The sequence below is a fragment of the Canis lupus genome, chromosome 20 (genome assembly GCF_048164855.1).
Source record: "Canis lupus baileyi chromosome 20, mCanLup2.hap1, whole genome shotgun sequence".
NCBI lineage: Eukaryota > Metazoa > Chordata > Mammalia > Carnivora > Canidae > Canis > Canis lupus.
The window spans coordinates 45431574-45445181 of NC_132857.1; the positions used below are offsets into that span (position 1 = coordinate 45431574).

General features: G+C 38.4%; 1 protein-coding gene across 1 annotated transcript in view; it reads left to right on the forward strand.

Moving 5' to 3' along the window:
* Window positions 1-13608, forward strand: part of THSD7B (thrombospondin type 1 domain containing 7B) — a 725689-nt gene that overhangs the window by 680959 nt on the left and 31122 nt on the right. The window contains exons 18-19 of the mRNA XM_072789046.1: window positions 1524-1639; window positions 3804-3921. Coding sequence (XP_072645147.1) covers window positions 1524-1639; window positions 3804-3921 — 234 coding nt within the window. The remainder of the gene's footprint in view (window positions 1-1523; window positions 1640-3803; window positions 3922-13608) is intronic.

Here is a 13608-nt window from a genome sequence, read left to right on the forward strand (position 1 = left end):
CATAGAACACTCTACACCAAAAGTAAGAGGTGTTTTTTTTTTTTTTAAGAGTCAGATTAGTTATGGGATAATTTGTTCAAACTCCCAGTTGTTTAGTTTGTAATGAGACTCTCCAAATCTATAAAAATATTCCCTCATGAGAGAATAATTTGAAAAAATTAGATTTTCTGTAATAAACATGTAGTTCTGAGGTCCTTCTCCGTTCATTCTTTTTTCTTTTCTTTTCTTTTCTTTTCTTTTCTTTTCTTTTCTTTTCTTTTCTTTTCTTTTTTCTTTTCTTTTCTTTCTTTTCTCTTTTCTCTTTTCTCTTTTCTCTTTTTTCTTTCTTTCTTTCTTTCTTTCTTTCTTTCTTTCTTTCTTTCTTTCTTTCTTTCTTTCTTTCTTTCAAGATTTTATTTATTTATTTAATCATGAGAGACACAGAAAGAGAGAGGCAGAGACACAGGCAGAGGGAGAAGCAGGCTCCCTGTAAAGGAGCCTGATGTGGGACTCAATCCCAGGACTCCAGGATCATGCCCTGACCCAAAGGCAGACACTCAACTGCTGAGCCACCCAGGCATCCCTCTCTCTGTCCTTTCCGAGGCACCTTCTTAGCTCCGCTGTACTGAACATATGGAATGGTTTAGATGACTGGATTTAATCCTTGAAATTTTTTCAGCTTACATCAAAGGGGAGCATTGTTTCTGGGTTCCTTTTCTCTGTTATCCCCAGCAAACAGATGATTCCAAACTAGTTTTCCTTTCTTTTTTTTTTAAATTTTTTTTTAATTTTTATTTATTTATGATAGTCACAGAGAGAGAGAGAGAGAAAGAGGCAGAGACATAGGCAGAGGGAGAAGCAGGCTCCATGCACCGGGAACCCGATGTGGGATTCGATCCCGGGTCTCCAGGATCGCGCCCTGGGCCAAAGGCAGGCGCCAAACCGCTGCGCCACCCAGGGATCCCCAGTTTTCCTTTCCATCCTGGTTAGTGTCTTTCCCTTCCTCTTCAGTTGACAGTGACATGATCTTTAGCAAACCATTCAGGTTTTTACTTTTAGAACGCAAATTTAGGAAGGTAACTCACTTTTATTTGGTTGTTTATTTGTTTTGCAATTAAAGAATTGCGGGGTGCGGGATCCCTGGGTGGCGCAGTGGTTTAGCGCCTGCCTTTGGCCCAGGGCGCGATCCTGGAGACCCGGGATCGAATCCCACGTCGGGCTCCCGGTGCATGGAGCCTGCTTCTCCCTCTGCCTGTGTCTCTGCCTCTCTCTCTCTCTCTCTGTGACTATCATAAAATAAATAAAAATTAAAAAAAAAATTTTAAAAAAAAAGAACTCTTAGAAGCCCTTTGTGAAGTGAAACACAACACTTTAAAAAAAAAAAAAAAAAAGAATTGCGAGGTGCTTTTTGAAGCCACCTGGGAATGATTTTAGGATTATGTATACACTGTCCTTCCTCACCAATGCAAATAATCAAAGGTTTGCTGTTTTTTGCTCACATGACCATAGTTCTGAAATTCATTGTGGTGATCCTATACCTGTAGAGTGGAGCACATGCCAGCTGAGTGAAAATGCCACCTGTGGACAAGGCGTCAGGACACGCCTTCTGAGCTGCGTACGCAGTGACGGCACGCCAGTTGGTGTGGACCAGTGTGAGCAGGTAATTTGTCTATATTTGTATCTCACACTCAGAGCTGTGTGTGTCTTAATATTAGTCTGCAACCTTGATGCTTGATATAAACAAGCTCTGATTCCTTCTGGAAGCTTCTTGAAGCTTAGGTTCCGTTAGAGTGAGAGGTAACTGGTATAGCGCAGTTATGCTTTATTAGTTTGAATTTAGTCAAAATGACTGGGAACTTGGTCAAAATGAAAAATCCTTTTGCAGTAAGTGGAGTCATTAAAAAATTATTTTTATTACTTTCAAGAACTTATATAGATGTACTTGCTTGCTAACAAATTATTCACAGCAGGTGACTTTAATATTTAGACAGGACTCTGTATTAGGCCAGTAATTCATTTGCATATATGAACACTGTGCCTTTCCTTAAAGATGAACACTGACACTTGCTGTAAGAATATGCTGCTCATTTTCTTAGCAAATGATCACTAGGTAAACAGCACAGTTGTATTTTTCTTCTCAATCTAAGTTAAAATGCCTCCCTACCAAGTTCCAATTAATGAGTTCTGAATTTTTTTTCATGTTATTGTTCCTTTTTTTCCTGTGATAAACTGTGTAGACTTTGGGCAAAAGGTGTAGTCAAACATGTCCCAAAGAATTTGCATTTCCTTCCTAACAGAGAAAAACCTCTGTGGGGACAGTTTAATAGAAATAAAGATGACCACATGCTATCACACTAGAAGTATCACCAACATGGTCTTTGGACTAATTTGAAAATACGGGGTCAGTTAACTCAGGTTTCCACAGAAGCTTCTTAAACAAATTGGCAAAATGAAAATTGGTCCCATTTCTCCTGACACAGGTAGAGTCCACAAGTGGAATTAAAATAAAAACCAAACTTCTCTCACCTATCCTGACTTAAGTATTCTCCTATTAAATATTTTAAAAACATGGCTCTCTGAACCAGCCATACAGCTATAGATAAACAACAACCCTGGGATGAGGCCATCTGAAATTGGACATCCCATTCGGTGAAATACTCTAAAACCAGATAAGACAGTGCAGAGTTCTGCCCACCAAGTTTCAGCACTTTATTTTAACATTTCATTTAATCTGACCCCCCGTGAAGTTGTCTGCTTTAGGAAAAATAAATCCCCAATCTACAGCGACTCCAAATACATTGAAAATCTTATTACATTTGGTGTATGTAATAAATCTTTCCTCTGATACAAAGTAAGATATGAACTATTCATTAATAGAAAAATCGGTTTCTCTGCTTTCCAAATACCATATGTTCAACGAATATTTTAAAAATATTAGTTTAAAGAAGTCCCAAAGTATTAACCTACCTGGAATATCCCTATATCTCAAATGGATTGAAGATCCTATGTGGTAATTCCGCTTTTGCCCATGCAGCAGATAATCATGCTATAATCATTCATTTTAGCTTGGTGTGAACATTGCTAACATTCATTTAGCACATGTTGAATGTCGGAGTCCTCCTCAATAAGTGCACAGTCTGTGATTTCTGTAGCAGTTTTTCATTATTCTTTCTGTGTTTCTTAGATGATTTATTTTATTTCGCTAAGATCTCTTCTATTTGGCCATTAGGAAAATCAATAGATTTTGGCTACATGCTGGTTTAAGAGAGGGCAAGAGAAAAATAAACCAGGTCATCAATTTTTCTCATGATTTAGAGTATGGTTATATTTTCAACCTAATAGGTCTTTTTAATGAGTATATTCTGGTTGTTGATTCTGCTTTTATTCTTATTTACTTTTTTTAGCCTGGCTAGCTGTTAATTTGGAGCTCTTTATGTACTACTGGCCCATCCAGAGGTGCAAAGTAGCTGAATTTAACACTGAGGCATCCTCCTGTTTCTGTGTTTGCTAAGTGAGGACAGATTTCCGTGTCACATAACTGCCTACTTTCCCAGTACCCTAATTGCAGGTCTATTCTATAGTTGAGTATTAAAAAAAGAAAGAAAGTTGAGCCAACAAACTTCTATTTTGTGAAGTTAGGACAACCATTTCCTAGGACTGCCATCAATTTATATAAGAAAGGATATTTTTCCATACAAAATATAGAAAGATTATTATCATGGATTAAAGGGCAGAGAATAAAGTTTTTCTCATGAAAGGATAGTGACTTGATTTGACAGTGATATGATTTCTGCAGTAAAATCATATTTTATTTCCATCTGCAGCGTAACTTGGAGAAGCCCCAGAAAGTGAGCATTCACTGCCTGGTAGAATGTGTGGTCAACTGTCAGCTCTCAGGATGGACAGCTTGGACAGAATGTTCAAAGACTTGTGGCCATGGAGGTATTTGGGTTCCCCATGTGTGTTCCTACCAAACAGTTTGGTTTTTATTTTTTTATTAATTTTTTTAATTTAAATTTTTAAAAAAGATTTTATTTATTTTTTCATGAGTCAGAAAGAGAGAGAGAGAGAAAAAGAGAGAGAGGCAGAGACACAGGCAGAAGGAGAAGCAGGCTCCATGCAGGGAGCCCCATGCAGGACTTGATCCCAGGACTCCAGGATCACCCCTGAGCCAAAGGCAGACACCCAACTGTTGAGCCACCCAGGCATCCCAATTTAATTTTTTTAAAAATAGGCTCCATGCCCAGTGTGGAGCCCAGCGTGAGTCTTGAACTCTCAACCCTGAGATCAAGAGTTGGTCACTTAACCAACTGAGCCACCAGGCACCCCCATAGTTTGGTCTCTAACTATCTTTCTCTATGTCATAGCTTGACAAATGGGCATAAGGTTGGCCAGTAGAGGGAATATGAAGCTGACCCAGAGGGGAAGCAAGATAGAATTTGATCTTGTATCAGTCCTTTATGTCTAAGTAGAGGTTGCAAAACTGACCTGGTCACAGTGGCAGACACTAGAGGAGCTGCTAGCCCAGTAGGACAGTGTTTGTTCAAAAGGTTATAAGTTTGGGGCTCCTGGGTGGCTCAGTTGGCTAAGCATCTGACTCTTGATTTCATCTGAAGTCATATCAGGCTTGTGAGATGGAACCCTGCCTCAGGCTCTACGCTAGGTGTGGAGCCTGCTTAAATTCTCTTCTTCTCCCTTTGCCCCCTGACCTCTCTAAAAAAAAAAAAAAAAAAAAAAAAAAAGGCCTCCATGGTTTTTGGAAGAAGTATGTATTATATAAGTATAGCTGGATCCTGTGTCAGGGAAACCCCCAAGTCACAATAGCTTAATATCTTAGACTAGAGAGTAATTTTTCACTCACATAAAAGGAGGGGTTGTTTGCACTTTAAAAAGTCAATCAAGGACACAGGCTGATGGAGGGTCTATCACTTTAACATAACCAATTTTCTCTGGAGGGTGCCATCCAGTTGGATCCATGCAGGTTTTTATGGGACAGTTTGGAAGTAGCATACATCCCTTCCATCTATATTATACAAAATTTAGTCCCATGTTCCCAGCTCAATGCAAGATGATTGGGCAGCAAATGTAGCTTCTAGATGTCCAGTCACTTCTCAGCAATAGTGTTACACTATGGAGGAAAAGGAATATAAATCTGTGGTGAACAGATAGCAACCATTACCACAAGTTCCCAGGATCCCAGTGGGAAAATGATATGCAATGGTAAGGAATGAAAGGCAAATGATACTCAGAAGCTTGGCAAATGGATATATAGATGGCACTCCAGCATCAGCCTCAAGTGAGGATTAAGACATTGTCCATAGAAGAGAGCACAAAAAGAAAATAATTGGAACCTATGGTTTAGGATAGAACTCTGGTTCTGAAAAAGAGTTCTGATTTATCCCAAGGTAGGAGTCAGTTACTGGAGGAGGGCCCTAGGGTAAAATCTTGTTGTATGGCTAGGCACTAAACAGGGGAGAAGAAAGGAAGAATTGTAAATTGCAAGAATCATGGAATCGGGATTGGGAGGAGAGTATACCAAGACCTGGATCTGATTGCCAAACAAAAATATTTGGGAGCAGGTTTCTAGAAGTGACTGGACCATTGGCACTAGGACATAGATGCATTTCTCAGCTCCTCCCAAATAAGTGTGCTGGGGTTGCAGATAATTATCTCCCTCAGTTGGGATTATCTAAGGAACTGGGGCAGGATGCAGCATGGAAAAGGGGTTCTTCTGTGAACTTAGCTCTCAGATTTTGGAGAGCGTAGAGATGAAAGCAGTAGTCAGGATTTGTATGAGGAAAATGGGCCTAAGGAAACTGAAAATGACTCTGCAAAGAACATCACCCACAATGAAAATATGGGAGTCACAATGTCCAATAATGACATGCCATTTCCTGCACAGCTGAGAGCCTATAAGGAACCTCAGGAAACCAAATGGTAAATCTCAAGATTTCAGTTATTGACCTACTGCTCCTCAAATGTTCTGATCAATAGCATGTTATAGTTTCCACTTGGGCATCCACTTTAAAGTTGGGTAAATCTAGGTTCAAATTGCAGCTGTTTAGGCAAATTACTTAATCTGATTCTCAGTTTCTTTATCTATAAAATAGAATTCATGCACACTGGAGGTGTTTTTAGTTTGAGAATTAAATGATACAAAGTATATGAACACCTAGCACAGTAATTGACACATCATGGGTATTTATTGTATGTTAATTTCCATCTCCATGTTCTTAGCCCTCAATAGTAGAAAGGGTCATTAGAGACTCCCTAGGATCTTTCAAGGAAAATTCTATAGACTTAGTCACTCTGTCTCCCAATATCATTTCTCATCCTTTCACCCCACTTAAAATCTATACATTATAATAACAGCCTAAGTGTATTTTAAAAACTCAAAGTTGAACAATTGTTTTCCTATTAACTGAAGAGTCATTTAGCCATTAAACAAATACCCATGTGCTAGTTCTAGTTCAGTGTGTTAGGGATGCAGCAGTGGATGGGAGGTAGACACTTGCCCTTTTCTCATGGAGTTTACTATATAGTCGTAGGACAACAGATGGTAAACAAGCAAACAGGTGATATTGTATGTTGATGAGTTCACTACAGACTCATACAAATGAGAGGTGTTTTTCATACTAGTGATGTCTTTTGTCAGAACTGGTTGCTCCTCTGTCCGGTAATGACTCACCCTGGCTATTCCACAGCTATAAACACTGCAATCTTGTCCTCATGGGTCTTCTGGGGAGTGTGACTTTTACAATGGTAAAGGGTAGCATGGAAAAGTAGAGAAAGGATGAAGTCTGTACTGTAAATGTGGTCCACAAGGACGTGTAGGATCTCACCCATGCCTGCCTCTCTATGTCCATCACCCTCCATCGGCACATTGGCTCTCTCTGTTCTAATACAGTGTATTTCATTCACACCCTTGAGTGTGTGCTACTTTTCCTTAGGTGGAACATCTTACCATCACTCCCCTCACTACTGCCTCCTGTTACTCTCTTCTCACACCCATATTGAATCACTTGTAACTCTGTATACCTGAGGGGCCAAAGACCTTGTTTGGGTTCTTCGTGGGTAAATCCCCCCTCCCCCCACCCAGTTTCCATGAGCACAGTAACTGACACATAGGAGGAATTTCAATTAATATCTGTCATTGCTCATGTGGTTCTGGATCATAGGAGAAAACTCAAAGGGGACGAGCCTACAGACTGGATCACGAGCCCAAAGGCAGCCAACCCCTGCCAGTTTTCCTCACCTTCTAACTAAATGCATATTCATAAGTACCATTACTTAGGACAAGAATGTGTTCAATGCAAAGGCGATATATCTGTTTATTATTATTTTTGCCTGGCAGTCCTAATTCTGCCACTGTATAAAGTCAGTGAAACTCGACATATCTCTGTGTTATGCTAATATGCTACCTTTAAAAATAAGAGCCTTAACTGTAGGTTTAGTGTTCAGGTATTACTTTAATTTTTCAAACAGCTCTGTTAGTACTGTGGATGCAACAGCCCGTTTGTTAGACAAAAACAAAAGAAAAACCTTTCCATATCTGAATCCCACTATTGGAGAATTTTAGATAATTAGAGTTTGAACTTAAATTCACCTTTTCTAAGCCTCAGAATAATAAAGAGAAACAATCAAGGGTTTCCTAAGGAAGTAATTTTGTGAACTAACATACCACTGGGACTGAGGAAGAAAAGTTAACTACTTAGAGAAATCAAGTTGCATAAAACATTTGGAAGTCAAATAAGTAGTATCCCTTGGCATTCAATGTAACACTAGTTATAAACCACCTCTAGCCAATTTATAAGGGTCTATTAGTATATCTTCTTGGGAATCCTTTCTTGACCTTTAGATGTCTCGATCTTCTGAATTGTTAGATGTAATAATAAAATACTTTTAAAATAATTTTTAAATAATAAAGCATATTTTAAAATTAAAATTTATTTGAATTTTAAATAAATAAAATGTTAATTCAAGGTATTATTCCATAATCCTGATATCTGTCAGACCCTCCAGTGATCTAAATGAGTGTATATTCCATGTTCCTTTTATTCATCCAACAAAGATTGAATTTTTTTTACCTGTTATCCTGGCACCTACAGTGTCTTCTTTCATTGTCAAAAGTGGCAATGTGAAAAATAAATTATATGGTGACCGTGCTATTTAGACATCTGCTCTCGAAGACAGGATTGTAGAAGTGTATTCATACGTTTTACAAATATTCATCGGATGCTTTCAGAGTGTTGGGCATTCTCCCAACAGCTGAGGCCACACTGTAGGGAAGAGAAAGGACCCCAGGCAAACAGAGTCCCTTGACTTTATTAAAGAAATATTCCAGTAGAAAATTGGATGGTGATGACAAGACAGATAGCAAATAACCGAGAAAATAAACACAAAAATGGCCAGTGTCCAAGAGGAAACCCAAACAGATCATGTGACGGAGCATAAGGAGATCAAGTATTTTGCACGGGAGTGGGGGATAGTGGGATAGTGCTCTTACTCAACTTCACAAGCATTTTCTGACTACCTCTAACATGCAAGGCTGTCAGGACCTACAGACAAAAACCTAAAACTAAAGTATTTTTCTAATTATATTTGTGCCCTATTTCAGTCTTAAATAAATTGAACGGTACAAAGGAGAATAGGACACATAGCCATAGAATTTTTAAACACCCACCCTCTGATATTGCTGAGGCAGCCTTTGTGGTTACATTACATTATACCCCACAGCTCCCAAACTTCTCCCCAGTTGCAGCCCCAGTCTTAAGAGCACCACTGTTTTCTGATCATCACCTACCCCCGCCATGGGCAGATAGTAATGTGTCCAAAATGAGAGAATTGTGTATTTAGATCATGCCTTAATCCTCGTGCAGCACGACCTAAAAGCAATAAGCAAACAGTGATAATCAAAAGCAAAAATGTATGGCACAGATGAATGTGTTTCTTAAAGGAGACCAAACTCTGGAGCTGAAAGGATTGGAAACTATCATTGAAAAGCATCTGTACCTTCTCCCTTCTGAGACAGTGTGCCAGCGGCTGTCTTTTGTATGAGCCGCTTTCATTTTTTCAACTGGTGGTGGCAATGGGACAGAAACCATGAGAAGAGATAGTTTATTTAGTCGCATTAAAGTGGGCAAGCAAGTTGCACGGGAGTCTGACTCCAGCACCTGCGGCTCTCGGCTGACTTCTTTATCAAAGGCAAAAAAGTTCACACAGTTAGTTGTCTCAGTTTATAAATTTGCTCCTGTCAGGCAAACGCTGGTGTGCTAGATGTCTCAGATGCTCCCTCACAAGCCATACTTCGCCATCAGATCCACAGAACTACATTGATCTGGGAAGAGATTTTGAAATGAGCTCTTCCTTTATTTTCCAAGTGTCTGGATTGCCTCTTTAATGTACACCTGATGCTTGGCATATACTTTCTAATTGTGTTAAAGATTTCAAGGTCAGAACAGTTCGAATCCAATTTATTTCACGTTAGAGAGAGACTGATTCTAAGCTTCCACTAAGGGATCTTTTTAGATAGATTTCAAAGATCAAAGCTTGTAATAGAAGAGCTTAATATTTGGATTAGTCATGTTCTTTGTTGAATTTTCATCAGTTCAATGGAATGTAGAACTCCCTAAATTTAGCATATCATGAATTATTCATGATTATTATTTAACTGATAACACTCTAAGAATGTCATTAATCCCAAACTATGATTTCTTTCCTATTTCATATTTTTAATTCAATGTATATGAGTTTATAATTTCCATATTATGTAATCCAGCCTGATTCTTTGTTTCCCAGTTGGCATATAATTTTTCTGTCAACTCTAGCCTATAATGAAAAAATAATTTTGTATTAACTCCAAAGTACCACAACTTAGTGATTTTGCTTATTATTATTATTATTTTTTAGCAAAGGTAAGCTAGTAACCGTCATTTTTAGTGTCTGTATAACTGTCATTTTTAGTGTCTGTATTTCCAGTGTGGTATCCTTTATCAGGCACTGTTCAACAGTTATAACACTTCAAACATATTTCTTATATCAAGCAATAAGTTCCTATGACAAGAGAATAAGAAGCTAAATTATTAGAACGGCAGAATGGGGAACACAAAAGACTGAACAGGAAACCAGAAGATCTGAGCTGTCAAGCTGGCTTTTCCCATGGCAAGTTGTAGGACTTTGAACGAGGTTTTGCAGAACTCACTTGCACTACTTTTTATCTGTAAACTGATGAAATGTTACAATAATTGCTTTTTAACATCTGTTGGTCAGAGACACAGATGTTATAGCCAGGAGTGTTTTAGGAACTTGTTACAACAACACTACAAAGTATAGGCATAGGCAGAACTTTACAGGTGAGGTGATAAACAGGTAACCTGCTCAAGGTCATGTAGCTTGTCAGTTACCAAGGAAAGAGTCAAACCCGGGTTCAGGTGTCTCCAAAGCCCCCTTTGTTCCACTTTGCCCCTTTGCATCTGACACTGTACTTGTGTATGTTTATGCTATGTCCATGGCCCTGTGTATCACTTTTGTAAAAATTCTCATAACTTATAGATATTTTAAAAAATAAGACAAAATGGATCTCAGATTGGAACACAAAGGTTGGTAAGGATTTTAAGAAGTCCCTCAGATTTTTAAGCCTCCTAAATGTATACTTATTTCATGATCAATAATGTTGCATATTATCTAGTCCATCAGTTGGGATGTAGCTGCAAGGAGACAATACTACCAGGGAAACATTTGACTCTGATGGACACTGTAGCTGCAGGACAGCCAGAATCACTCTCTCTGCCCTTGCATCACAATGGAAGCTCCTTATTGAGATATTTCTGCTATGTATAGGTTTTTACAGTGGTCTATCAAGTTTTGTTAGCTTTTAATGGGACTGACATGTGATTGTTGTGAGTAGAATGGGAAGTGAGTGGCCCAGAGCACACTACGAAGTCTGGAGCTCTGTATTTCCAAGCAAAGCCAAAGGTGCCTAATCTTCTGTCCTAATGCATGATACCATTGTCTGTCTTGATCTCTAAAACTATGATCTTGTTATTTCTTACTTAGCTGACCTCACTCCTAGATAGATAGGGTTCGGACTAGCCTACTTTACTATGAAAGGCTTATGGAACCTTTATCTTGCCTGATTGAGTGTTCTCTAGGATGACAGGTATCTGGGTGCCTGCAGCAATTTTCAGATAGACCAAGGAATCCCTCTATAGGGGAAACTCTTGGACCATAGCTCTGAATGCAGAACTGTTACCATGTCTTCCATCTGTAGCAATGCTAACCATAGGCCAAAGATCAGTTGCAGATCAGGGCCAAATTTTTTTCCCACTCTGTTACATTAGAGAACAACATTGATTCCAAATCCACCTTCACCAGAGTGTATATTTAAAACAATGTTTACACTTAAACTTTGATAAAAAAAAAGATCCAGGCAGTACTTTTTTGTTGTTTTTTTAAGTAAACCCCACACCACACTTGCAGCTCAAACTCACGACACCAAAATCAAGAGTCAAACATCCTACCAACAAAGCCAGCCAGGCACCTCAAAGTGATATTTTCAAGATAATTAAATAGTAGATTCCAGTCTAAAGAGCCCCATGAAATTAACTGAACATTTTAGACACTGTAACCTTCCAATGCTTTCAGAAATTTACTGACAAGTACCCAAAACAATAAAGAGCTATCAGAGTGGAAGACATTAGTACTATAATTACTTTTTTTACTAAAAGAAAATAGGAAATTTATTAATACAGACAACACATTTTTTAAAAGATTTTATTTATTCATTCATGAAAGACACATAGAGAGAGAGAAGCATAAACAGAGGCAGAGGAAGAAAGAGGCTTCATGCAGGGAGCCTGATGTGGGACTCGATCCCGGGTCTCCAGGACCACACCCTGAGCCAAAGGCGGACACTCAACCGCTGAGCCACCCAGTGGCTCAACACCCTGTGTTGTCCTTAGACAACATATTTATTGCAGAGTAGACTAAGTACATATCTCAGTCTTATCCAAGTAGTCTGACAATTACAGCATAACACCTGATGCCTGACTTGGACCAGATGAAAACTTTTGAGAAGCACATGCTTTTGGAGTAATATAGATCTTTGTTCCAATCCTGCTAGCTGGGTGATCTTGCAAAAAATATTTAACTCTTTGAGCTTCAGTTTATGAAGTGAGAATAGTAATAACTGTGTCTAAAGCAGAGTCTAAGATTGAGATTCTTGTTGAAGTGATTTATTTGAGGGTGGTGGGAAGAACAGATGCTCTCAGGAGAAGGGGGCCACAAAGCAAGAAGGGTAAGGAAGGAAAAAGAACTAAGCAAGAATATGCTGTATCACCTCTGTATCATAGCACATTATATTCACTTAAGTAACTTAGTCCCTCCCTTCCTAACAAGGAATACTTTTGCAATGACAAAAGGTATTATACAATAAATTGCCTTAACCAGAAACATATATGATAAAAATTGATTAATAGATTGACATGACCAGCTATTAATGAGGTTTTTGCTAGGATCCCCTTGCTTCTTTTTATTTTGTCATCTGCTAGTATTTGCTACTAATATTAAGTAGCAGGCACCAAAAGCTTAAGAATAAATTCATAGGAAGAAATACTTAAAAGTGGAAACACTGTATTCAATAACCTAATTGATCAGTGCACATCAGAAAGGACCACCATCAAATCAAGGTTAGTGACATTGAGCCCCATCCTTCATAGTATAAGTTGGCCAGTCCCTTGTAGATGTAAGCTCTGGAAGACCATTCCTTGCCAACAATTATGCATAAGCCTTGAAAACTCAGTTCCTACTTAAAAGAAATAATGCCCAAGTGGAAAGCAAACCAGTCATATTATTCAAATAACATGCTATAAGCTCAGAGTGACTTCTTATACTACTGTTACTATATTTATATGTCTACGGTGCATTGGAGTTTATGGGAATGTTCCTCTAAATTGCTCAGATATTTTACTTAATGAACTATTTAAGGTTAAAACAGGTATATTCTTTATTGCTCATTATTCTTGCATTTCCTTTTTCACTGTCCCCTACATACATACTTTGCATTGTTTGCCTGGTCATATTCAAACTGTCCAGAGCCATCAAAACCATAATTTTCATTTAATCTAGTGACCATAGTCAGGGCCACAGAAGAACTATTGTGTAAAGCGTGCAACGTAAAGATACATGATGGCTGGCTCCCTGGATCTGAAAGTCTGGTCAGAGAACAATTGCATTGACTCCATTTCCTTTTATGAATTTATAAATTAACAAATACTTAAACAGTTTTGAGAGGTTTTTTACTGCTTATATTTTCCACATTCCCTTTGTCAGTGGAGCCCCAGAGTAAAGTCTGAATACTTCAATGAGAATGTGATCCAATATGCTTTAAACCTATATGCAGGTACCAATATAGGCTTCTCTTTGGGTATGTATGTGGTGTGTGCATGTGTGTATGTGTGTGTGTTACCATTTGTGTATCTCGTCTGTTTTTTTTTTCGTTGTCTGTTTTTTTAATCGAGTTCTTACCATGTAATTCTTTTTCTTTCATTGCAAGTAATTATTGCTAATTTAACAGTAGGTCCAATATCACTGTTGCTCATAATGAGTTCCCAATATTCCTCAAGAGAGGAG